General features: G+C 43.0%; 1 protein-coding gene across 1 annotated transcript in view; it reads right to left on the bottom strand.

Moving 5' to 3' along the window:
* dcc (DCC netrin 1 receptor) overlaps window positions 1–25,420 on the bottom strand; it is a 368,701-nt gene that overhangs the window by 100,096 nt on the left and 243,185 nt on the right. The window contains exons 16-19 of the mRNA XM_075455474.1: window positions 17,012–17,107; window positions 7,549–7,787; window positions 4,724–4,862; window positions 20–127 (exon numbers count right to left, since the gene is read on the bottom strand). Coding sequence (XP_075311589.1) covers window positions 20–127; window positions 4,724–4,862; window positions 7,549–7,787; window positions 17,012–17,107 — 582 coding nt within the window. The remainder of the gene's footprint in view (window positions 1–19; window positions 128–4,723; window positions 4,863–7,548; window positions 7,788–17,011; window positions 17,108–25,420) is intronic.

The raw sequence follows: 25,420 nt of genomic DNA, 5'->3' as shown, positions 1-25,420 counted from the left end.
CAGAGGAGGGAACACCCACCTGTGATGCGGCCATTGGCTTCCAGAGGTGGCTGCCAGCTGATCAGGATGGCTCGAGGACGGCCCTCGCGGCTGATCACCGTCAGATCTTTGGGGGCGGAGCTAGGAGCTGTCAATCATGGAGAGATAACGAGAAAACAAAGCAGTTGGAGAAAAGGCGCGAACAGTGTTGATGTCGACCATAAATCAGACTTAAATGTTGATATCAGATGGAGATTATTCCTACAGCATGTCGCCAACATTATTACCATCAACAGGACCTGGAAGTTTTACGTTAGCGGGCTCTTTTTTTTCCTTTTCCTTCTTTTCTTTCTTTTTCCCTTTTTCCTCTTATTTTCCCCCTTTTTCTTTTTTTTCTCTTTTTTTCTTTTTCCTCTTATTTTCCCCCTTTTTCCTTTTTTTTCCTTTTCCTTCTTTTTTTTCTTTTTTCCCTTTTCCTAATTTTTTCTTTTTCTTCCTTTTTTCCCTTTTTGTTCCGTTTCCTTTTCTTTCTTTTCTTTCTTTTTCCCTTTTTCCTCTTATTTTCCCCTTTTTTTCCTTTTCCTTCTTTTTTTTTCTCTTTTCCTTTTTTCCCTTTTTGTTCCGTTTCCTTTTCTTCCTTTTCTTCCTTTTCTTTCTTTTTCCCTTTTTCCTCTTTTTTCCCCCTTTTTCTTTTTTTCCTTTTTTCTTTTTCTTCCTTTTTTCCCTTTTTGTTCCGCCCCCCCCCCCTATTTTTTTTCTTCCAATGAGAAGTTTGGAATCCAGGCTAGACTGATGACCCCCGTTGGGCGGGTCGCAGGAATGGGGGTCTTTCATTAATAATATTATTACTTGTGTTGTTGTTAATAATAACTGCTCTGCTCAGACTCATGGGAGACTTGTTTCCTGTCGTTTCCATAGCGATAGCGCCGTGCCAGAGAAATCTATATTAGTTTTTACTTTCAGCGTGAGAAATATAATGTGTGGCGGGAGACTTCAGAGCCCAGCATTACCGGGACCTCTGACGCTGTGCCGCCATCGCTGAGCAGCGTGTTTAAGACTTTAGATTCCTGCAAAGTAACCGCATGCTGTGTGTTCAAACGTTTCAGCATGTTGGAGGTATTTCCCCCTTAGATGCCCTAGTTTCGTCCTTTTTGGTGAAATATAACCAAACTTTGTGGCGCTTCTGCCTCGCCGCCATGTTGGAAACACAAAGCGTCAGACGTTAGCAGAACCTATAAACGAGATCGTTAGGCAGGAGGAATCGAACTACCGGGAGCCGGTTCTCGATGCCCGTCCCTATCTGTGGGTATGTTGCGACTTCGTGCTCCAATAAATTATTGTGCATAACTTCCAACCCTTTCCTGAGCCAGTCTGTTGTGTTACTCCCGTAGTGAAAATGTCAAGCACTCCCCCTCATGACCAGGGCTCAGGCCTGCTGTTCGCCTCACTTATCGCCATGGAAACCAAATGGCATCCCACTGGACTTTTTGGTAAGTGACGGCGGTGTTTTTTCAGAGCAGGAAAGAACTCACAAGCTCCCATACCTGAGCAGGAAAATTAAACCACTTGTTAAATCTGTCAGGCTGGAGGAAATTACAAGTTCCAGCTGAGTCTGTGAGCGACAGAGACAACGTGCACTTCTCATAAATACAGCCGGAGAACTCACACCTGCGAAAATAGACTCGACACACACTCGCTGCAAAGTACAGATCACTCAAAGTGGATATAAGATCTCAGTTAGGATTATAAATGTAAGGCCAGAGACACACTTAGAGTTCCCTTTTTGCATTTTTATCAAGGTTGCTGGTGCTAAAATGTTTTTGAGCAACATACCATCTTACTCAGTGGGGTCACATGGCCCTGAAAGGATCGGATTATTGGCTAAATTACAATCAGACTGTCTACATGCACTTAAAAACTCAGTCCGATCCTTTCAGTGCCATGTGACCCCACTGATTGTGACAAGTTTTCTGAAATGCAATTATCTTAGACATGCAAACAAGTTAATTTCTCTCCTTCCTCCCTGACAACAGTTGTATGAAAAGTGCTTTATAAATAAAGTTTGATTTGATTTGAACAGTTAATCAGTCTGGATCTCTTGTTTTCTGACAGATCAGAGGACACTTGTGATACTGGCTGCTCTGCAGAATGCATTTCTCTTATTTATCTCGTTGTTTATTCGGAGGATCTTCGTCTTACTTTAAATAATCATCTCCCGGAGGGCCGTGGCACCGAGAAGCAACACGACACAGCGAGCCTCTGATCTCACACATGTGGCATCTTTCTCAACAGGTGTCTTTTAAACTCAGCAGGTGATTATTTCCATCGGTGAGAGGTGGAAGTGTCAGGAAGCGAGCTGAAAGCCAGCCTGTTGCCTCCTGAGTGGGCGGATCAGTGCAGAGCCGGAGCAGACCCGGTCCGTCTGCTCACTGTGAATGTCAACATATTCCGGCGGGACCCTGGGAGTCGCTGGCGTGATGCCGCTCACGCTTAATTGGGCGACGGATCCGGCGAGCATGATTGTATGCGCAGTGAAAGAGATACGCTGACATTTTGATTTGGGTCTGCGGTGGGCTCTCATTGCTGCAGACGGTTGTTGTGTTGTTGCTTCCTCGCGATGACTCTCCCCTGAACCGAAACATGATTTCTGTCCATTGTTAAACTCCTTGTTAAAAATAATTGCTGCTCAGTGAGAAGAAGAAAGTCTTTGTTTCTGACGCACCTGTTTTTCTTGAACCTAAAGTGCATCTATTGTTTTTTTTAACTCTAAAAAATCCATAAGAAATCCGTGACTGTTTTACATTGAAAGTTTGCTGAGTCATGTTATCATGTTAACAATGTTAACTCTCAGGCTGTGTTTGAAACCGCATACAACTCCCACTACTCCTACTAACTTTAACTTTTTTTAAGCTCCCGGATGCATCCTAGATTCTCCGAAATGTTGGGTATGCATCATGAGGTTACTACTCATACTCAAACTACCCAAGATGCAACGTAACGTGACGTCGCCGATCGTCATTTCCTGTCAAAACGGCAGTTTCAAGCTAGCTACAACGAGGGTAGGTTCACTTCCTGTTTTTAAAACAAAAGCACCAATTGTATGGTAATGGCTTTCCCTATGATAAAAGGCAACGGGTATTTTATTTTGTGAAAATAACAGGAAGTGCGTTGCTCACTGCGGCTAGCTTTAGTAGCGCCAAATTCGTGGGAACAAAATTGTAAACAGCCGGTATTTTGTCAGGTTTTCAACACGTTGGGGATCTAAACGACTACTTTCTCTCCTGAAAATTTTTCAAATGTTGCTAAAGTTTACAGAGTTTAGAGCTTAAGGGAAATCAGCTTCAGGCCGGCTGATTTCTGCTCGGGCAGGAGCGAATTGCATTGTGGGTAAACGCTCTGCATACTGTCTGATCGATGAGTATGGCTGTGTTTGAAACCGCATACTACATACTTGCAAACGGCTTGCAATACTTTCAAGTATGTAAACTTTAGCAACATTTGAAACATTTTCAGGCGAGAAAGTAGTCGTTTAGATCCCCAACGTGATGAAAACCTGACAAAATACCGGCTATTTACAATTTTGTTCCCACGAATTCGGCGCTACTAAAGCTAGCCGCAGTGAGCAACGCACTTCCGGTTATTTTCACAAAATAAAATACCCGTTGCCTTTTATCATAGGGAAAGCCATTACCATACAATTGGTGCTTTTGTTTTGAAAACAGGAAGTGAACCTACCCTCGTTGTAGCAAGCTTGAAACTGCCGTTTTGACAGGAAATGACGATCGGCGACGTCACGTTACGTTGCATCTTGGGTAGTTTGAGTATGAGTAGTAACCTCATGATGCATACCCAACATTTCGGAGAATCTAGTGTGCATCCGGGAACTTCTCGCTTACTCAAACTCGCATACTAACTCAAAAAGTTAGTAGGAGTAGTAGGAGTAGTAGGAGAAGTATGCGGTTTGGAACGTAGCCATTGTCCCTCTCTATGAACACTCTACAGTTTCTTTCCACAGAGGACTTCTGGTGATACTTTTATAATCCAAATGCATGGACGTAACCTAGGAAACGAGTCATTTTCATCAGTCTAAGCAAAAACATAATTAAATTCAACCTTTCTGAAAGAACAACCAGAAACAGGTGCTTAAATCTTGGTTTGGTTATTTTCACAAAATAAAATACCGGTTGCCTTTTATCATAGGGAAAGCCGTTACGAACTGAAATCAGCCCCAACTGGAAGCACTTTTAAATCCAGGTTAAAAACATTTCTCTTTCCGTGTGCTTATGGTTGAGTTTATATTTTTCTTTTTCCCCTCTTCTTTGATTGCTTTAAACTGTGTTTTAATTTTTTTTCTATTTTTTTCTCTTTAAATTGCTTGTTTTTATGCTGCTTTATGCTATTCTATTAAATGCCTTGTCTTTATGTAAAGCACACTGAGTTGCCTGTGGTATGAAATGCGCTGCATAAATAAAGATGCCTTGCCTACGATACAATTGGTGCTTTTGTTTTGAAAACAGGAAGTGAACCTACCCTCGTTGTAGCTAGCTTGAAACTGCCGTTTTGACAGGAAACGACGATCGGCGACGTCACGTTACGTTGCATCTTGGGTAGTTTGAGTATGAGTAGTAACCTCATGATGCATACCCAACATTTAGGAGAATCTAGTATGCATCCGGGAACTTCTCGCTTACTCAAACTCGCATACTAACTCAGAAAGTTAGTGAAAGAGGAGATCGTGTCTTACCTGCTTCGTATGTCGTGGCGTGCGCCGTCATGCTCCAGGTGCTGGATTTGCGCCCTTTGGTTACCATGACAGCGAACTCGTACATGCTGTTGGGTTTGAGGCCGGTGACGGTGTGGCTGAGCGCCGTGGTGTCTGCAGACTGGAGAAAAGAAATGTTTTTATCTCCTCGTACAGACCAGAGAAGTCTTCTTTAATGAGGGCAGTTCGGAAACATGAAAAGATTCAGAAAACTTCCTCCTGTGTCCTCTCTGTCCCTGTTTGTGAGCTTTAAAGGTGGCATCTTCTGTTTTCCACGTCAGAGTACCAACAAACTGCAGCTGCTGTTTCTTTGGCCCAAACTTACGGGGCACAAAGGAAATGCTTCACTGTCAGGTTGGGACTGTTGCTCTTTATGAAAGGGATCAGATTACATTTGTATAGATTTCTCCAAATCAGCCGAATAACATGACAGGATCATGATGGACATGATGATATTTAACTCCAACTGAACTACAAATGCACTGCTGAAGCCTTTAAGTGGGTTCTGTCATCTGAGAATAATGTTTTTAAAACATTTCTATATAAATAACAACTTATTTTTCCTTTTTCTTCCTTTTTTGTTCTTTTTTCCCATTTTTCCCTTTCCTTCTTTTTCTTTTCTTTCTTTTTCCTCTTATTTTCTTTTTCTTCCTTTCTTCCATTTTTTCTTTTTTCCCATTTTTTTCTTTTTCCTCTTATTTCCCCCTTTTTCTTTTTTCCTTTTTTTTTACCTTCTCTTTTTTCTTTTCTTTTTCCCTTTCTACTCTTATTTCCCCCCTTTTTCTTTTCTTTCTTTTCCCCTTTTTTTCTTCCAATGAGAACTTCAGTAAAATAAAAACAGAAAACGGTGACATGCTTGATAAGATAATAGCAGCTGTGCTCATTTTAAACATCCCGAGAAGCTTTTAACATGACAGGAACCTGTTCTTACTCCTAAATCATCCCATACAAACTCCTCAGTGTGACACTTTAATGGCACATTAGATTAATTCTCTGCTGCTGTTATAACTGTTTGTATAGTAGCAACTTAGACGGAGAATAAAGCTACAGCAGAGAAGCCTTCATTCCAGCCAGTGGATAATAAAGCAAGTAAATACAGAAGAATAGTTCAAGAACTGTGACATGAACTCTCCTGTCTGAAAGTTCAGAGCCTTCTTCCTCCACCACCCCTTCCCTTTGAATGACTTCATCATTTTTATACATCCTAAACCAACAAGATGAGAATGCACAGAAGTGCAGCGTGTTTTAAACTTAAAGTTTTAAAACTTATGGAGCTTCGGTGATGCCACTTATTGTTCCAGAGAACTATCAATCAGCTAAACTACGAAGCTCGAGTCAGAGAACTCGTTAAACCTGAACGCTGAAGCTTATAAACATAAAAAAAGATATAAAAAGGGTAAAGAAACTGTTTGTCCGAGTTATAGAATTAATAAGCCTCAAGGCTTACGAGCAAATAAATCTCAGGTCCAGTCATAACCACATAAAGTCCTGAGGAAGCATCACTGGACTTACTGCTCTGCACTCCCAACTAGGGTCGCAAAATTCCCGGAATTTTCAAAGACGGAAACTTTCCATGGGAATTAACTAGAATTTAAGGGAATTAATGGGAATTTAAGGGAATTTTCAAAATTGAAGGTTGGCTCTTCTAGGGAACTTAAATATAGTTGAGGACAGTATATTTTGGCATAATCATGACTTGAATCTTAAATCGGGGGGCATTTTTGAATGAGTGGGGTTAGGGGATGGGTAATATTGAACCCAACACTCCTGTTTTTGTTCATCCATGAAACAAGTCATTAGAACGTGTTCTACTCTACTTACAAATAAATCTGTTGAAATATCTGTTGAAAACATGTTTTCTTATGACTTCTGTTTATATTTATGCTCGGATATAATATATTCCCAGTTAGTTCTCCTAAATTCCCATTAGTTCCCATAATTCCCTAGCCTGGGAATTCCCATGCTGCTTCGCGCGCAATTTCATTCACACTGCAAAGTCAGCCTGGAAACCACCGTCCTTATTTTTGCCTGAGTTAGGGAACCAATCACAGAACGGGGGGGGGGGGCAGCAAGACGATGACGACGTCTATGCGCGACACCGAAGCTTGTAGAGTGTTAATCCAACATGGCAGCGGACACAACGTTACCGTTCGATGCAGCCTTAGAAAGTGTTTTAAGTAGCTTAGAACGCAAGTTTACTTTTAAAAAAGAGCAACGTTCTTCTTCTTCCTCGTCGAATTTCTGTCGCTCTACATACGTCATCTGGTATAAGTGATACAATTGGCTATGAATCGCGTGCAAAGCAGCATGGGAAGAACCAGACGCCATTTGATAGACATTCGTAGCGCCCAATAAACGGCTCTAGGCATTCGTAAACCACGCCTCAAATACGAGAAAATGCACACCTAGTTCCCAGACCACCATCTCATCCAGATGTGGACGCGTCAGCCAGGCTAATTAGTTCCATAATTCCCATTATTCCCATGGAAAGTTTCCAATGTGGAATTTATCCAAAATTCCCAAGCTTAACTTCCCTTGGAAATTTACCGGAAATTTTCCGCCCCTTTGCAACCCTACTCCCAACACGTCCTTCCAGACGAATAGAAATCAAATGTTTGATTTGCTTTTTTCTAAATACCAAAACTTAACTTCCCCTAAAGGCTGACACCATTAGCAGAGTTAGCTGTTGTTGCTTTGTTAAACTCAGAATCAGTAAATCAAAGGTAAGTTTGCAACATTTAACATCATAGAACCGTACAAGACTGTGATAAAAACAACGATTAGATGGATCTACTCGCTGTGATTACCTTGTACTTTCCACTGGTGGAGAAGCTGGTCTTCCATTTGACGGAGTAGTACCGGACCTCCGTGGTTTTCTGGTTCTTGCTCATGGAGTTGTCCGCCCAGGAAACCCGGACCGAGTCGGAGGACAGGGCAACGGCTTGGACTCCAACTGGGGGGATCATGGGGGTGCTGGTGTCTGGCATGGGAGTGGGGTACTTATCAAAGAGATGGAAGAGGTCGTCCTCTAATGGATCTATGGGGTCTGAGGGGGGCCAAACGGTGACCAAAGGGTTTGGTAACATTCAATGAGATCAATGCCATGGGTGTGCGATCGTTTTAAGATGGAAGCAAATATCGAGATTTAACAAAAAAGAGTCGTAAAGTGGAAAGATGGCATGCGAGTTTGGATGAGACGGAGGAGAGGAGGAGTGAATGGATGAGGAGGCGGAAGATGGGAGAGAAGAGAGAAGAAAACACAGAGTAAGAAGACTGAGAAAGGTAAAAAAGCATCGTTCTACACAGGAAGTGGAGCCATAGATCCGCAGGAGGGTGAAGCCGAAACGCATCAGTCCTTCCATCCGCGAATAAATGTTCAGCAGAAGTGAAACAACTAAAAGAAACGTGAGAAAATCACATGATTTTAACTCGTTTTAAGGACTTTTGAGCTTATTTTGTCATAAAAAGACTCGTTCATGCGTCAGTGGCTCCAGCCGGTCAGAGAGCACACAAGACCTTCAGGTGCTCTCAGAAATATCAGCTTCAATATAAGTTTTAAGGAAAATTTAAAGGGACAGTTCGCCTCTTCTGACATGAAGCTGTGTAACATCCCATATCAGCAACATCATTTCTGAACATCTTCTTACCCCCTGTTGCGTCCTGTGAGCAGAGTTCCAGCCTCGTTTTGGTGTTGATGAAGGTAGTCCGGCTAGTTGGCTGGGGTTTAAAAAATAAAGCGTTTTGCTTCTCAGAACAATATGCGTTCAGAGTAATACATTTGCATCACAAAATGGTTCTCCAGGAAAAAGTCAGACCTCACAATCGCTTGGCCCTATTTTCTCTCCGTCTAGCGCCATGTATAAAATATATTTTATAAAATATATTTTATAAAAATATTATATTTTTATAATATTTAGTAAAATATTATATTTTAATATATTATAATATATTATTTTAATATTATTATTAAATAATATTTTATACAAAATATTATTTATTAAATAATAATAAATTATTATTTAATAAATAAATAATTTATTAAATAATAAATTAAATTCGTATCACTCACGCAGTGATACGAAGGGAGAGAAAATAGGGCCAAGCGATTGTGAGGTCTGACTTTTTCCTGGAGAACCATTTTGTGATGCAAATGTATTACTCTGTTGAACGCATATTGTTCTGAGAAGCAAGACGCTTTATTTTTTAAACCCCAGCCAACTAGCCGGACTACCTTCATCAGCACCAAAACGAGGCTGGAACTCTGCTCACAGGACGCAGCAGGGGGTAAGAAGATGTTCAGAAATGATGTTGCTGATATGGGATGTTACACAGCTTCATGTCAAAAGAGGTGAACTATCCCTTTAAAGTTAAAAAAACTAAATGAAAAACTCGTTTTCCAAATCTGATGCGGAGAGAACACCTGAAGGCTGAAAAAGTGTTAGGCACGAACAAACTAAGAGAGCTGGAATGAACAGAGTGAATCAGGAGAAAAGGCACTCTGCTGATTCCAGAGCTGCTTCTAGAGCTTCTAGAGACTGCTGACAACCAAACCTACAGGAGGCAGAAACACACTGTGGGATGCAGAAACACACTGTGTGAGGCAGAAAGCTGGAGACGACATTCACTTTACATTTAACAGGGTTCCGCTTCACTGCAACAGTGCATTTAATAAGCAAAACAGCCTGCAGGTGGCAAAGGGTGAGCATTAGGGACGCAGGAATGTAGATATTTATGATGTCTGCTGCTTATTTTGCATATTTTTATAGGTTACATGAATAAAACACAGTGACGAAAGATGAAGAAATATACTGAAAAAGGAAAAGAAGACGTCTTTAAGTAGATGAGCAGCGTTCCTATCAGCAGTCTTCATGTTATGGCTGATTGGAAAAAACAAAGAGTTTGATAATCCAGTTCCATTCTGTTTCTTCATATTAGAGTCGGATCAAATCAACTGTTTTCAGTGTTTCTCACTCCTCTGGTTCTATTCTGAATTCATTGTCTGAGAAATTCGACCAGAGGGGCCACTCTACAGAGGTTTCTCTTCTTTTTATTTTACCTGTAGGCCTACCTTCTGTTTGGTGCTGCTAATGCTACTCATGCTAGTGAATCTGCTGCTTCTCCATGAAAGAACAGCATTATATGAGGGGAGAGTTAAAGAAGGCTCCACAACTATGCATGTTACACAGATTCCTCTTTGTTAAACACTAATGTTGGATAAATACGACTGAGAAGGGAATTCATTACGTTCAAAACAAACTCATCATTTTGGCTCGAAAGCTAGTAGTTTGTTAGCCTGTTTGTTACTGTTACTACTTTTGCTACTGTGGCTACTGTTGTTACTATTGCTACTGTGGCTACTGTTGCTACTTTTGCTACTATTGCTACTGTTGCTACTGTTGTTACTATTGCTACTTTTGCTACTATTGCTTCTGTTGTTACTGTTGCTACTTTTGCTACTATTGCTACTGTGGCTACTGTTGCTACTTTTGCTACTATTGCTACTTTGGCTACTGTTGTTACTATTGCTACTGTTGCTACTTTTGCTACTATTGCTACTGTTGTTACTATTGCTACTGTTGCTACTTTTGCTACTATTGCTACTGTTGTTACTGTTGCTACTGTTGCTACTTTTGCTACTATTGCTACTATTGCTACTGTGGCTACTGTTGCTACTGTTGTTACTGTTGCTACTGTTGTTACTATTGCTACTGTTGTTACTGTTGTTACTATTGCTACTTTTGCTACTATTGCTACTGTGGCTACTATTGCTACTTTTGCTACTATTGCTACTGTGGCTACTGTTGTTACTGTTGCTACTTTTGCTACTATTGCTACTGTTGCTACTGTTGCTACTGTTGCTAATGTTGTTACTATTGCTACTGTTGCTACTGTTGTTACTGTTGCTACTTTTGCTACTGTTGCTACTTTTGCTCCGACTGCTCAGCTTCCTCTGGCTCCCCGTCATCCCCTCTCTTACTCATCTGTGCTTTTCTGACTGAACTGGGGTCAAACCAGGCGGGTTTAAGTGGGATCTCTTTTCCAAAAGATAAAATAAACACAACTATGTTTAACGAGCTATTTACAAGGACGCATGAGATGGTGGTGGCCCTGTTGACTCAGTTTAATCACCAGAAATTATCCCCGCTGAGGCATCATTTTTCATTTGAAAGCTGCACTTGTGGCCCACCATTAAACTTGTTAATGTAAACCATATTTTACTGGAATAGTTTGCACAAAATATACATTTTGAAATGAAACGTTGAAAAACCTCCATAAGTTCAATCTTAAAAAAACGAATTTTCCACCAGAATTTAAACCCAACATGCTTCTGTGGAGCAGTGTAACCCAACATTTCTTTAAAGGTTATAGAGAATCAAAATCATCTTTTTCACGTTTTTGGTGTTAGTTCTGAGTCTCCCTGCTGTGGGGAGTACACACGAAGTATGTAAGTATCGCATTTTATTTTGTTTTAAATGTGTGTTGTGCCATATTCCTGTTGTAAGAATTGCACGTTAGCTCTGGCTTGTTCATCTAAAGGGAATGAGCTAACCCCTTAGCAGCTAGCTATTTGCACTATTATGCAGGTGGTAAGTAAGCCTGCAAAGGCCAGCTTGCTTGTTTCAATGCATAACCTTTGGAAGTCACAGTAACCGAAGTATAACAAAACAAATGAAGCCAAACGGAGTACTTTCTTTTCAGTGAGAGCAAGGGCAGCCAATCAAGCAACGGCAACTGAATAGCGCCAACACCGTCCTGCATTTCATAATGAGGTTGCCAGATAAGCTCTGAAACGACGCCAATAAGGGCAAACGACGCATTCTAAACCCAGCATAGTAACAGCTGTTTCAGAGAGCCTTTTAGGGAGGTTCTGAGCCATTACAGACCCAACCAATTTTTTTGGGGCTACATATCACATCACAGAACAAGGATTAATGCCCCATTCAACCATTCTCTATCACCTTTAACTGTGTACACAAAACAAGTTAAATCAGATTACTGGCACATAAGTAGAGACCTGGTGTTCTCTTTTTCTTTCAATTTTCCTGACACGATCCGAAGCCGACAGGATTTAAACACTGCCCGGCCGGTGAGATCAGCTGTGAGAGGTGAGGCCCTTGTTTTGCTCCGTCTCCAACATGAACAGGAGCACAGAGAAAATTGACAGTGACACCTAATGTGCTGTGGCTGCGGAGAAATGTACGGCTGCAGGCCGACCTCAGACGGAGACAGAAGAAGATTGATGAGGGAGGCGTTTGGGGCTGCAGCAGACGGTGTTGTGGTTAAACTGGTCGCCCAGCATCACAATAAAGCTCCAGTCAGGACAGAATACTGATGAGGATGCAGAAAACGCCTCCACACCGCTGCTCCTCAGCACCCATTATTCCCTCACTCTCTGCACGCTCACTTTAGTTCCTCCTTTACACATTTTATGTCATTCACTCTTATATTTCCTCTTATTTTTCCTTTTATTTCCCACTTCTCATCTCCTTCCCTTGAGCCCTTCCTCTGTTCCTTCTCTAACTTTCTATTCCAGCCTCCCATCTTCAGTCTGTGTTTACTCTTTAAGTTCCTCTCCATCTCTTTTCCCCTCCTTTCGGTCCTCATCCTTCCCTCGTTTCATTCCTTCCTTCCTCCCCCGTCTCTCTGCAGTCCTCCAGTCGTTGATTAAACGGTGGCTTGGCGACCGGTTGGGGATCAGTTCTGCCTCTGCAGTGTGGGGGCGGCGAGCCGAGGACAAGACAGTATATTAACAAGGATTCGGCCGTTAACGAGCCATTTTTTAAGGCTCTCGTAAAAAGCTCTCCAGCAGGCTGCTGCCACGGCGAGACAGACGGCGTGAGAGAGTGAGGATGTGTGTGTGTGTTACTGTTGACGACCTTGTCATAACGATAATGGGTTTAGTTTCTGTCGAAGCCCTCGGGGTCTCTGCTTATCAACTCCTGACTGTCACACTACAACAGCACGTTAGAATCTGGATCTCTTAAGAAACTCCAGATGTGTCGGTGTGTCTCTTGAAAACTTTAGACTGCAAAGCACAAAGAAAACTCAAATGTGCACCACTGTTTAAATGTTGAAATGTTACTAAAGCTGCAGCTAACGGTTCCCTTCTTCAGTCGTTAAATCTCGTGTTTCCGGGTTTCGGCACCAAAAAATGTGGGAACTTAGCTGCAGCTTCTCGTTGTCTTTTCTGTTTTTTTTACTGATACAAAAAAAAGACAATAAAACAACGACAAAATTTCAACTCGAGATAGAAACGTTTTTTTTCTTCTACTATTCGAACCTTGACATATTGTCAACTGACACTGGCTGTGTTCGAAACCGCATACTACTCCTACTACTCATACTGACTTTTTTCCCGGATGCATACTAGATTCTCCGAAATGTTGGGTATGCATCATGAGGTTACTACTCATACTCCAACTAAGTTCCTGAGGGCTGTGGTCACGAGTTCCTGAGGGCTGTGGTCCCGAGTTCCTGAGGGCCGTGATCGCTAGTTCCCGAGGGCCGCGGTCCCTAGTTCCCGAGGGCCGTGATCGCTAGTTCCCGAGGGCCGTGATCGCTAGTTCCCGAGGGCCGTGATCGCTAGTTCCCGAGGGCCGTGGTCCCTAGTTCCCGAAGGCCGTGATCGCTAGTTCCCGAGGGCCGTGGTCCCTAGTTCCCGAGGGCCGTGGTCACGAGTTCCCGAGGGCCGTGGTCACGAGTTCCCGAGGGCCGTGGTCCCTAGTTCCCGAGGGCCGCGGTCCCTAGTTCCCGAGGGCCGCGGCCCCTAGTTCCCGAGGGCCGTGGTCCCTAGTTCCCGAGGGCCGTGGTCCCGAGTTCCCGAGGGCCGTGGTCCCGAGTTCCCGAGGGCCGTGGTCCCTAGTTCCCGAGGGCCGTGGTCCCTAGTTCCCGAGGGCCGTGGTCCCTAGTTCCCGAGGGCCGCGGTCCCTAGTTCCCGAGGGCCGCGGTCCCGAGTTCCCGAGGGCCGTGGTCCCGAGTTCCCGAGGGCCGTGGTCCGTAGTTCCAGAGGGCCGTGGTCCCGAGTTCCCGAGGGCCGTGGTCCCTAGTTCCCGAGGGCCGTGGTCCCGAGTTCCCGAGGGCCGTGGTCCCTAGTTCCCGAGGGCCGTGGTCCCTAGTTCCCGAGGGCCGTGGTCACGAGTTCCTGAGGGCCGTGGTCCCGAGTTCCCGAGGGCCGTGGTCCCGAGTTCCCGAGGGCCGTGGTCCGTAGTTCCAGAGGGCCGTGGTCCCGAGTTCCTGAGGGCCGTGGTCCCTAGTTCCCGAGGGCCGTGGTCCCGAGTTCCCGAGGGCCGTGGTCCCTAGTTCCCGAGGGCCGTGGTCCCGAGTTCCAGAGGGCCGTGGTCCCGAGTTCCTGAGGGCCGTGGTCCCGAGTTCCTGAGGGCCGTGGTCCCTAGTTCCCGAGGGCCGTGGTCCCGAGTTCCCGAGGGCCGTGGTCCGTAGTTCCAGAGGGCCGTGGTCCCTAGTTCCCGAGGGCCGTGGTCCCGAGTTCCTGAGGGATCGGCTGTGAGTTGTGTGAACGATGTAACAATCTGACGATGTTGAAAATCTTGTATTCTGAATCTGGCTTTGCCACCTCATTCCCCTCTTGAAGAAATGCGATAACAAGTCAAACAGAGAATCTCATATGGAGTTTGGCCAAACGGATCTGCTGGTTGGGACCATCATCACATCATGAGGGTTGAAAAACCCCCCAAAACGTGGTGTTTTTATGAGAATCATAAAGGATTTATGACGGCTGCAGGCTGCTGGATGAGCAAAGAAGAGCTGGCTGTTTAATTCATAAGTTGAAACTTGACTGAGAGTTGGATATGTTTAATTTATCTCCCATCTACAGCTGATTGTGTGCAGGAGGAGCGACTCACACTCAGATTTGGGTGGAAGCCATCACAGTCAACAACATGTAAATACACCACATGAGCAACTGGAACTACACTTCATAAACATGACACTTCGATGAGCTGTGACTGAAGTGGGAAGGCTTTTTAAATATCAGTGTATCAGCACGTCAGATATGTTGAAGCCTAACAGGCTGTCATTTGATTTTTGTTTCCATTTGCATAAGATTATATGAAGCATGTCTGTGCCAATATCAGCTCAAACATGGCTACATGAGATAGTTTACTTTACTTTAGTTAGTTAAGAAAAAGGGAAATAGGATAGTGTGTGAAACTGTATTGTCTATCTTTGGTGCTGCTAATGCTACTCATGCTAGTGAATCTGCTGCTTCTCCATGAAAGAACAGCATTATATGAGGGGAGAGTTAAAGAAGGCTCGACACCTATGCATATTACACAGATTCCTCTTTGTTAAATACTAATGTTGGATAAATACGGCGGAGAAGGGAATTCATCACGTTCAAAACAAACTCATCATTTTGACTCAAAAGCTAGTAGCTTGTTAGCCTGTTTGCTACCGTTGCTACTGTTGCTACTGTTGCTACTTTTACTACTTTTGCTACTGTTGCTACTTTAGCTACTGTTGCTACTTTAGCTACTGATGCTACTTTTGCTACTGTTGCTACTTTAGCTACTGTTGCTACTGTTGCTACTTTAGCTACTGTTTGCTACTGTTGTTACTTTAGCTACTGATGCTACTTTTGCTACTGTTTGCCACTGTTGTTACTGTTGCTACTGTTGCTACTTTAGCTACTTTAGCTACTGTTGCTACTGTTGCTACTGATGCTACTGATGCTACTTTTGCTACTGTTTGCTACTGTTGTTACTGTTGCTACTGTTGCTACTTTAGCTACTGTTGCTACTTTAGCTACTTTAGCTACTGTTGCAACTTTAGCTACTGTTGCTACTTTAGCTACTGTTGCAACTGATGCTACTTTTGCTACTGTTTGCTACTGTTGTTACTGTTGCTACTGTTGCTACTGTTGCTACTGTTGCTAATTTAGCTACTGTTGCTACTTTAGCTACTGTTGCTACTTTAGCTACTGTTGCAACTTTAGCTACTTTAGCTACTGTTGCTACTTTAGCTACTGTTGCTACTGTTGCTACTTTAGCTACTTTTGCTACTGTTTGCTACTGTTTGCTACTGTTGCTACTGTTGCTACTGTTGCTACTTTAGCTACTGATGCTACTTTTGCTACTGTTGCTACTGTTGCTACTGTTGCTACTGTTGTTCTATTGCTAATACTGCTAGTACAAATAGTCAGAACACTTGATTGGTTATGCCAAGTTCTAAACTAACTAAATGTAACACAACTGTATACAAAATTTCCTGGATTGCCATGTGGTGCTTGTGTGAGCTCCTACCTGTCAGAGATCGAGTGACGGCGCTCTCACCTATGCATATTACACAGATTCCTCTTTGTTAAATACTAATGTTGGATAAATACGGCGGAGAAGGGAATTCATCACGTTCAAAACAAACTCATCATTTTGACTCAAAAGCTAGTAGCTTGTTAGCCTGTTTGCTACCGTTGCTACTGTTGCTACTGTTGCTACTTTTACTACTTTTGCTACTGTTGCTACTTTAGCTACTGTTGCTACTTTAGCTACTGATGCTACTTTTGCTACTGTTGCTACTTTAGCTACTGTTGCTACTGTTGCTACTTTAGCTACTGTTTGCTACTGTTGTTACTTTAGCTACTGATGCTACTTTTGCTACTGTTTGCCACTGTTGTTACTGTTGCTACTGTTGCTACTTTAGCTACTTTAGCTACTGTTGCTACTGTTGCTACTGATGCTACTGATGCTACTTTTGCTACTGTTTGCTACTGTTGTTACTGTTGCTACTGTTGCTACTTTAGCTACTGTTGCTACTTTAGCTACTTTAGCTACTGTTGCAACTTTAGCTACTGTTGCTACTTTAGCTACTGTTGCTACTGATGCTACTTTTGCTACTGTTTGCTACTGTTGTTACTGTTGCTACTGTTGCTACTGTTGCTACTTTAGCTACTGTTGCTACTGTTGCTACTTTAGCTACTGTTGCTACTTTAGCTACTGTTGCAACTTTAGCTACTTTAGCTACTGTTGCTACTTTAGCTACTGTTGCTACTTTAGCTACTGTTGCTACTGTTGCTACTTTAGCTACTTTTGCTACTGTTTGCTACTGTTTGCTACTGTTGCTACTGTTGCTACTTTAGCTACTGATGCTACTGTTGCTACTGTTGCTACTGTTGCTACTGTTGTTCTATTGCTAATACTGCTAGTACAAATAGTCAGAACACTTGATTGGTTATGCCAAGTTCTAAACTAACTAAATGTAACTCAACTGTATACAAAATTTCCTGGATTGCCATGTGGTGCTTGTGTGAGCTCCTACCTGTCAGAGATCGAGTGACGGCGCTCTCATACAGAGGAACTCCCTCTCCGGCATTATTGAACGCCTTCAGGGAAATCACATAGTGCGAGCTGGGCTCTGCGTGAGAGACAGGAAACAGTGACAGTCATTGGAAATTACGTTGATCAGAGTGTATTAACATTTCTAAGATGAAACTCACCATAAAGCATGAAATGTGGGGATAGACTGAAAGGTCAAGGCCAGTTTTACAGAGCTGCTTTGAGCACTTTTTGTTTTTGGTTCCTGCTACAACTTTTATACAAACCTTTCCTTTTGTTTCTTTTCATTTCCTTTCCTTTTGTTTCCTTTCCTTGTCTTTCATTTCCTTTCCTTGTCTTTCCTTTCCTTTCCTTTCCTTTTGTTTTCTTTCCTTTCCTTTCCTTTCCTTTTGTTTCCTTTCCTTTTGTTTCCTTGTCTTTCCTTTCCTTTCCTTTCCTTTCCTTTCCTTTCCTTTTGTTTCCTTGTCTTTCCTTTCCTTTCCTTTCCTTTTGTTTCCTTTCCTTTCCTTTTGTTTCCTTGTCTTTCCTTTCCTTTCCTTTTGTTTCCTTGTCTTTCCTTTCCTTTCCTTTCCTTTCCTTTCCTTTTGTTTCCTTTCCTTTTGTTTCCTTTCCTTTCCTTTCCTTTCCTTTTGTTTCCTTTCCTTTTGTTTCCTTGTCTTTCCTTTCCTTTCCTTTCCTTTTGTTTCCTTTCCTTTCCTTTTGTTTCCTTGTCTTTCCTTTCCTTTCCTTTCCTTTTGTTTCCTTTCCTTTTGTTTCCTTTCCTTTCCTTTCCTTTCCTTTCCTTTCCTTTCCTTTTGTTTCCTTGTCTTTCCTTTCCTTTCCTTTCCTTTTGTTTCCTTGTCTTTCCTTTCCTTTCTTTTCCTTTCCTTTCCTTTCCTTTCCTTGTCTTTCCTTTCCTTTCCTTTATGTGCTGTGCAGACCGAGCAGTCCCCTGCTTTGATCGGTTCAGCGAGCAGCTGAGCAAACACCCGTGTGATGGAAACTGGGCTGAAGGCGAAACTCTCGATGCTCATCATTTACGTCAGATATTGAGTTTGTTCGTGACATAACTCTGAAAACACAGTCATGGAAATCGAAGTTTGGATTGAATATCATGTGATGATTTTTGCTATTTATAGGAACTGTTTTAAATCAGCATCAGTTTATTCTTTTCAGGTTTTCAGCTGCAGGGATGTTAAACAACTAACACAGAGATTGTGAGGTCTGACTTTTTCCTGGAGAACCATTTTGTGATGCAAATGTATTACTCTGTTGAACGCATATTGGGCCTCATGCAAGAACATTTTCGTATTTTTATTCTAAATTTCTCTCACTTTTTTCGTACGAAGGTCTCGTACGAACACGCCACGTCAGATTCCACAAACGCTCTTAACTTCGGAAAAAGTGTGTAAACGACCTGCGTAAATGATGAATCACACCTGTGCGTATCTTAAGTTCACGTGCACGAGGATAGTAGATTTGCATACTCCACGCCCAAAATAATACCATATAAGGCTGTGCTTCCTCGCTACTGTGCCAGGAAGTGCTGAGTCATGAGAATACGGGCTCTGAGATTAAAGTTCTGCTTTCAGAGATCCAGAAAGGAAAATCTGTCATTTTTAGCAGAGTCAGCAGTGGAATTAAGGGACCTGCTAAAGTGAAGAAATGGGAAGCAATTAGGAGTGCTGTTAATACCATGTCAGCGAAATAAAAAAATAAATGGTTTGACATGAAAATGGCTTAAAAAAAACGTCTCGCCATGGGCAGGCGCTCGATGACTGCAGCTAAAGCCGTGCAATCAGTTGTTGCCTCATCATGATGGCTCTTTCATGAGGGGGGTCTTCTGGCACCACACCTTCTGGTCTGCCTGGGCTGGTTCAGGTTTTAGGAGACCCTCGTTCATGGCAATATTGCGCAAATCTGGCATGCCTTCCCTGGGCTATAGAGCAGTTTGCCCCCCGCTGTATGGAGACACACCCACCTGGCCTTCAGCTCACGGGTGCTTTGATGCGTATATGCGTCTCGTGCTCCAATTATGATCGGCAGTCCAGAGAAGGCATGAAAGTCCCTCTTAATCTGTACTTGTTGGACAGCGGTGTATGGGAATTTGATGTACCGTGTGTGATAAACTGATGAGAGCTTTGATGACCAAGGGGAGCGCACGACTCACAGAGGACTGGGACACCCCCGATCTGTCTCCAGTCTCCCTCTGAAAGGTTCCAGTGGCCAAAAATCCAAGGGTGGTGAGGACCTGGACGTGTGGTGGAATTGGGTTTGATCGGCGTGTTTCTCTCTGGAGTTGTGGCTCCAGCAAGCTGCATATTAGCAGCAGCACAGTCCTTGGCGATCTAAATCGCGATGTCAGTCATTCGTCTGTCTCCACACGCTCTCTTCCAAGAGCCTGACTCACTAAGGCATCCAAAAGTAGCAAGACAGCCGCTGGTTATGCTTCCCGTTATATACAGATTCAAATTAACCTTCGATTAGTGCATATTTTAAGTCAAACAGAATAATTTCAGCATCATTATGGGGTATATTGTATATATTTATTTATGTTTTCTTCAAAGTAATTAAATATACAATCCATTAGTCAAGCAAACTTGATTTGAATAACAGCGGACTACTTTAGGAAACTCCTACGACAGCTCTGGATCACTCGTAAATTCTGTTCGTACCTGAAAGAAAACGTAAAATACTAAAAGATTGGTGAATGGGCAAATTCTCTTAAATCACTCGTACGTACGATTTAAGAACAAATCTGTGCGTACGAACGGTTCTTGCATGAGGCCCAATGTTCTGAGAAGCAAAACACTTTATTTTTTAAACCCCAGCCAACTAGCCGGACTACCTTCATCAACACCAAAACGAGGCTGGAACTCTGCTCACAGGACGCAGCAGGGGGTAAGAAGATGTTCAGAAATGATGTTGCTGATATGGGATGTCACACAGCTTCATGTTTAAAGAGGCGAACTGTCCCTTTAAGCAGGGGCTCAGCCCGGTTCATCACTGCTGACATGACGGTGCAGCATGTTCTTCCATGCAGCATCAAACCGTTGCATCAGTAAAGCAAACATGGCTGCAACGCTCCCCAGACGTTTCGCCACATGAATTATTGATCACTGTGAATTACAAATGCCATCTACATATGTGCACACGCTCTGATGTGCGCATGCAACACAGCAGCTGGGTTTTATTTTTCATTAGCCGTCCATTATGAGACCTCAGAGGGAAATTTTCAGCTCTGCATAAATATTCCTCCAATTTGTTTTTGTCTACTTTGGCATCCAAATTGCTTGTTGCTCTCACTGGGGATGATGTTTTCTCTCTTTTTAGACCTTTTACAATTAGATTTCCACCTCCAGCAGCTTTCTTATTAAATTCCTTTAAATTATTGAAAGGAATTAAATGGGGATTTCATAATCATAACGAATTAATGGAAGAGAGCAGCACTGTGTCAATATTGGCACATTCTCGGCTGAAAAGCAAAGACTGAATTTACAAAGAGATGAACAACATGAATTAAATAGATGGTGCTGATAACCAGGCTGGAAAAGTAAACTCATTTTGGAACTGAGAAGTGAACATTTTGCAAAACTCTCCAGGTGTGTCTGGCTCTGAGGAACATTTAGCTCGACTCAGCGTCCAACAGCACTGCTGGTTTGGACCTTTAAGCCTCGTTTCCACTATGCAGTCCTGTACGGGTCGGTTCACTTATTTCAGGGCTTCCACTACCACCAAAGCGTGCCTCATGTTATTAAGACCTGTTAAGGAACGGATTATTTAATTTAGTAAAACCTTAGAAGGGAAAGATGATGCACCCAAGCTTTTTATTAGGGCTGGGTGAGTTATTTATTTAACAACGATAAATATTTTTATCGCGCATTAACGCAGGTTTTATTTATTGTAAAAGTCTGTTGCTCACAGGCTTTTACTTTCTTTCATATGGCAGCACATTTAAAATAAAACTAAATGCTAAAAGCTATACGCTACTTTTGGATTCATTTTTGGATTTTGCGTTCAAATGTGATTAATCGTGATTAATCAGGGAAATCATGTGATTAATTAGATTAAACATGAATGAAAGTGCCATAACATTTGTTGTGCAAACACACTTTTAACATCAGCATCTTTCTGTAGTTTTTATGTAGAAGCCTCGCTCCACTGTCTGTTTCCTTGAATGACTTGCTGCTATCAGTTGTGTGTTTTGCCTTTAAGTGATATTTTAGACTGGAACTACTACGCTGAGAAGACAATTCAACTTGGCAGTGTTTACAGATGACTTTGGTTCTGTCGACTCCGCCGTCTGGAAGAACTTTAACATGAAAATGGCAGAGTAAAAGTTCCGTACCCTTCTCCATGTTTGGTGGATCCGCCGATTACTTTCTTTTCCTGTTCCACAGCAGACAGCAACAGACTTTTACAAAATAAAAGCCTGTGAGCAACAGACTTTTACAAAATAAAATAAATAATAAAACCTGCGTTAATGGGCAATAAAATATTTATCGCGTTAAATAATTAACGAGTAAACGCGATAATAACGAGTTAACTCGCCCAGCCCTATTCAATATAAACGCAAGAAACTTGTGCTAAAGAAAATAAAAATAAAATAAAATTAATAATGGACCAGACTCAGTGAATAATTCCCTACACTCCCTATTATATAGATCAGTGAGCAGTGCTGACCAACATGTCATTGGGGTCATCAGGTGGGAACCTCCTGTTTCGTCTAGTTGGGCCCACGACACCTCCAGGAGGCTAGACAATGACCACTGGTGTCCCAGAGTCACCCCCCTAATGCCAGCCAACACTGCTCCTCACACCACAACAACCATAATCTACCTCAGCCTCTCACCAACTGCACACCAGTCACAGCGGGGTGGGGATGCAAACCCTGGTTCGGGTAGGGGGTAATGAAAGTATAGAGGGTGCCAGAGGTGGAGGCAGGACAAGACACACTAGCAGATTCAACAGACAGACTCACCTAAACAATCCTATAATCACTAACAATGCCAGCAAAAACAAATCGATACAACTCACTCCAAGCCAACTCACCCAAAATGGCCGCCTGGTTTCAAAAGGATCACATGTGCCAAACCCTCCACTTAAATAGCTTGAACTTCTTCTTTGCTTTTTCAAAAGTCTGTTTACCCTAAGTGCTCCCCCTGCTGGGCCCCCAGCTGCTATTGCATCTTCTAATCCAAATCCACTGACTGGACTTTACTGCCTCATCTGACACTTCCTTCACTATTTTCCTCACACTCTGTCCACTTACACCCAGCTCCCTCAGCAATGAGACAACAGACTTTGCAACAAATCCTCTACATCCTACTTCCACTGGACAGATTCTAACCTTCCATCCTCGCTGCTCTGCTTCTGCCCCCAACTCCACATATCTAAGCTTTTTCCTTTCATATGCTTCTGCTACTAATTCCTCCCAAGGAACAGTCAGCTCTATGAAATAGACTCTCATTCTACTCCTAGACCCCAAGACTATATCAGGCCTTACATTTGTTGAGGCTATCTCCTGGGGAACAACAAGCTTATTTCCTAAATCTACCTGCATCTCCCAATCACAAGCATCCTCCAAGCTACCGTGCCTCCTTATCGTCTTTTTAACTTTCTCCCCCTCTTGGACAAACTGAATTGACACTCTTCACCTTAGACGCTCCTAAGTTTACCTGCCTTCGTTTATCTTCAATACCTGCAGCTAAGCTTCTTAATACTTGGTCATGTCGCCATGTATACCGGCCTTGTGACAGACTAACCTTACAACCTGACAAAATATTAGAGTTGCAGTACCTGAACATAACGAACATAACGGGTCTCCATCCTAAATATAATCAAAACAAGAAGGCGGAGCCCAATACTTTCATAGATTTCATATGTTGCACCACTTAGGGGGCCGATCCCTTCGACTTCTCAGGGCTGGAAACAGGGTTTATCTAACATTACATGCAACAAAGCGTTATAACATCCATGAGAACCATTCATAAAAACTATCTGATTAAAAAACGAGTTGTACGTGATGTTGTATCTCTTTCTTTTCGGCTGTAATTTTGCACGGCTGCTCCGGTTCCGTCCCTGAGAAGTTTTAACAGAGTGTGAGCAGAGTCGGGGGTTCAGCCTCAGGCAGGAAGCGCTGATGGAGGCTGGGAGATCTGAGCATAATAAATAAGGCACATGTGTGGAGCTTTTACGTGGAATCTTGATGAACAGAGATTAGATTCTGAAGGCTTAATCAATGCCAGCAGCAGCAGTTTCATGATAGATGATGCTTCTCGGATCCAAATGGAAAAGTTTACCGTGGGAGCTGCCTTCAGCGTTTGTCCATCACACCTTAGTTGGGCTGTGAAAGCTCACCGGCATCTGCTCGACTATCAGCTGACAACATCTTCTTTTTATAACATTATAATGAGACCAGATGTTTATATTATTCACACTTCTGATAGACATACATCCATGAAGTGTTCACAGATCTATGATGTGGTTCTGGAAGGCAGATGGTTTGTAACTCAGACGCATAAATATAAATCCTGAATCTACTTTGCAGACTGCTCTGCTTTAACTTTATAAATGCTCTCAGGTTGAGATATAACTAATTAGCTCACTATTGTATCTGTAGGAGTTCTTCTTCTTCTTTGCAAAAGGTGCTCGAAAACTCGTGAAATTTTGCGAGCGCCACCTGCCGGTCGACGACATGAAAGAATCTAAACTTAATATTTTTGGGAGTCGCTCATTGACTCTGTAGCGCCCCCTAGAATGCTTAAAAATGGTCCCCGCAATGGGGTTAGTTTCGCGTGGGACGACGAAATTCGGTACACTCATTCATCATACCCAGACGCACAAAAAAGTCTCATGCCGCCATGGTCCCACGTCCACAGGAAGGCGGCCATTGTGGATGGAAGGTTCGTTTTGGTGCCATTTTTGCCCGATTCCACGCCTTGCATATGATTGAACTCGTCCTACATATTTAATACTACAAGGTTTTTGCAGGAAGCAAGAAGAAAAAGAGGAAGATGAGGAAGATGAAGTGATTAGAATCAGGATTTCGCACAAAAGCAGCAGCATCCATCTGAGGTTGAGTTTCAGTCTTCAATGTGTGAGAAAATCGTTGAACCTTTTAAAAACTACTTTCCTCAAAGAACGATTGAAAGGAATTTGAACAATTCTCCCCTTAAAAAAATGGAGAATGTCATTAAACAATTCAAGGAATCTGTAAGAAGTGCAACCCGAACCCCTGCATCAAGAACCATCATCCAGCGACAGCTGATATTAGGGATAAGTGAAGCTTTACTGCACAAAAAGGAAGGCTAACGCTAACGCTAATGTTCTCTGGGCTCAGAGGCATCTGGGACGGTCCATCACATTTTGCTCAGGACAGATAATTAACTCCAGATAATTAAGGGAGAAATGGATGCTGAGACTAAAAGAACCGCCCAGTTCCCAACCAGATCTGTGCTGTTGGAAATAGGCCGTTTACACTTCTGTGGCATGACTCAGCAAAACTACGTGATGCACAAACTGCAGAGTAACGGCTGCAAAAGAAAAGGGTGAAAAGAATCGGACTGGCAACCCTGCTGTCCTGGTATGTCCCCGAGAGAGAAAGCTGGAACATTTTGAACTGGAAAAAAGACGACTGAGGTGGAAGGAAGGAGGCAGATTACCATCTGAACTGCTTCATTTCTGTGCATCCGCAGCATCAGAGTATCAGGACAGAGAATGGCAACATAAAACAAACAAAAGAAATGAAATGAAGATGAGGCACAACATGGGAAACCTGGGATCCAACTGTCTGCAATGCAATAAAAGTCCATGTGAGTTCAGCTTCTGATGAAACTCCCATAAACAGCCGACCACCTGGCACTGAAAGGATCGGATTATTGGCTAAATTACCATCAGACTGAGTTATTAAGTGCATGTAGACACCTTAATCTGACTAAGAACTGGATCGGATGGGATTCAGACCCCGAGATAACTGGGTTGAAAGTCACTCTAAACCTGCTTGTAGACGCTGAAGCACGTGGTGAATCAGACTTTGCGTTCTGCGCATGCTCCAGATGTTTTCCCGGGGTCGTGACCCGGAAGTCAAAGGAGACGATATTCCTGTTGTTGTCGCCGTCGGAAAGAAACAAACAACGCGATGGAGAATGCTCCGTTGGGCATCGAGTTTGTGCAACAAGCAGCTCATCACAGAGCAAATGTAGAGGGACGTAGCTTCATCTGGCTCTGCGTTCTCCATCTTTCTCCAATGCCTGAGTTTGTTGTTGTTGTTGGTGGTGCAGAGGTCAACAGGAAGTGGCTCTATTAGCAACAGCTGGAATGGGTACAGCGCCACCTATCATACCGGGGTATGACACGCTTTGTGCCTCTGAACCCATTCATTCACCGCCATATATCCAAGGAGAATTACCCT

This window comes from Odontesthes bonariensis, chromosome 22 (genome assembly GCF_027942865.1).
Source record: "Odontesthes bonariensis isolate fOdoBon6 chromosome 22, fOdoBon6.hap1, whole genome shotgun sequence".
In the NCBI taxonomy this organism is placed as follows: Eukaryota; Metazoa; Chordata; class Actinopteri; order Atheriniformes; family Atherinopsidae; genus Odontesthes; species Odontesthes bonariensis.
This window is presented reverse-complemented; position numbering and strand designations above follow the sequence as displayed.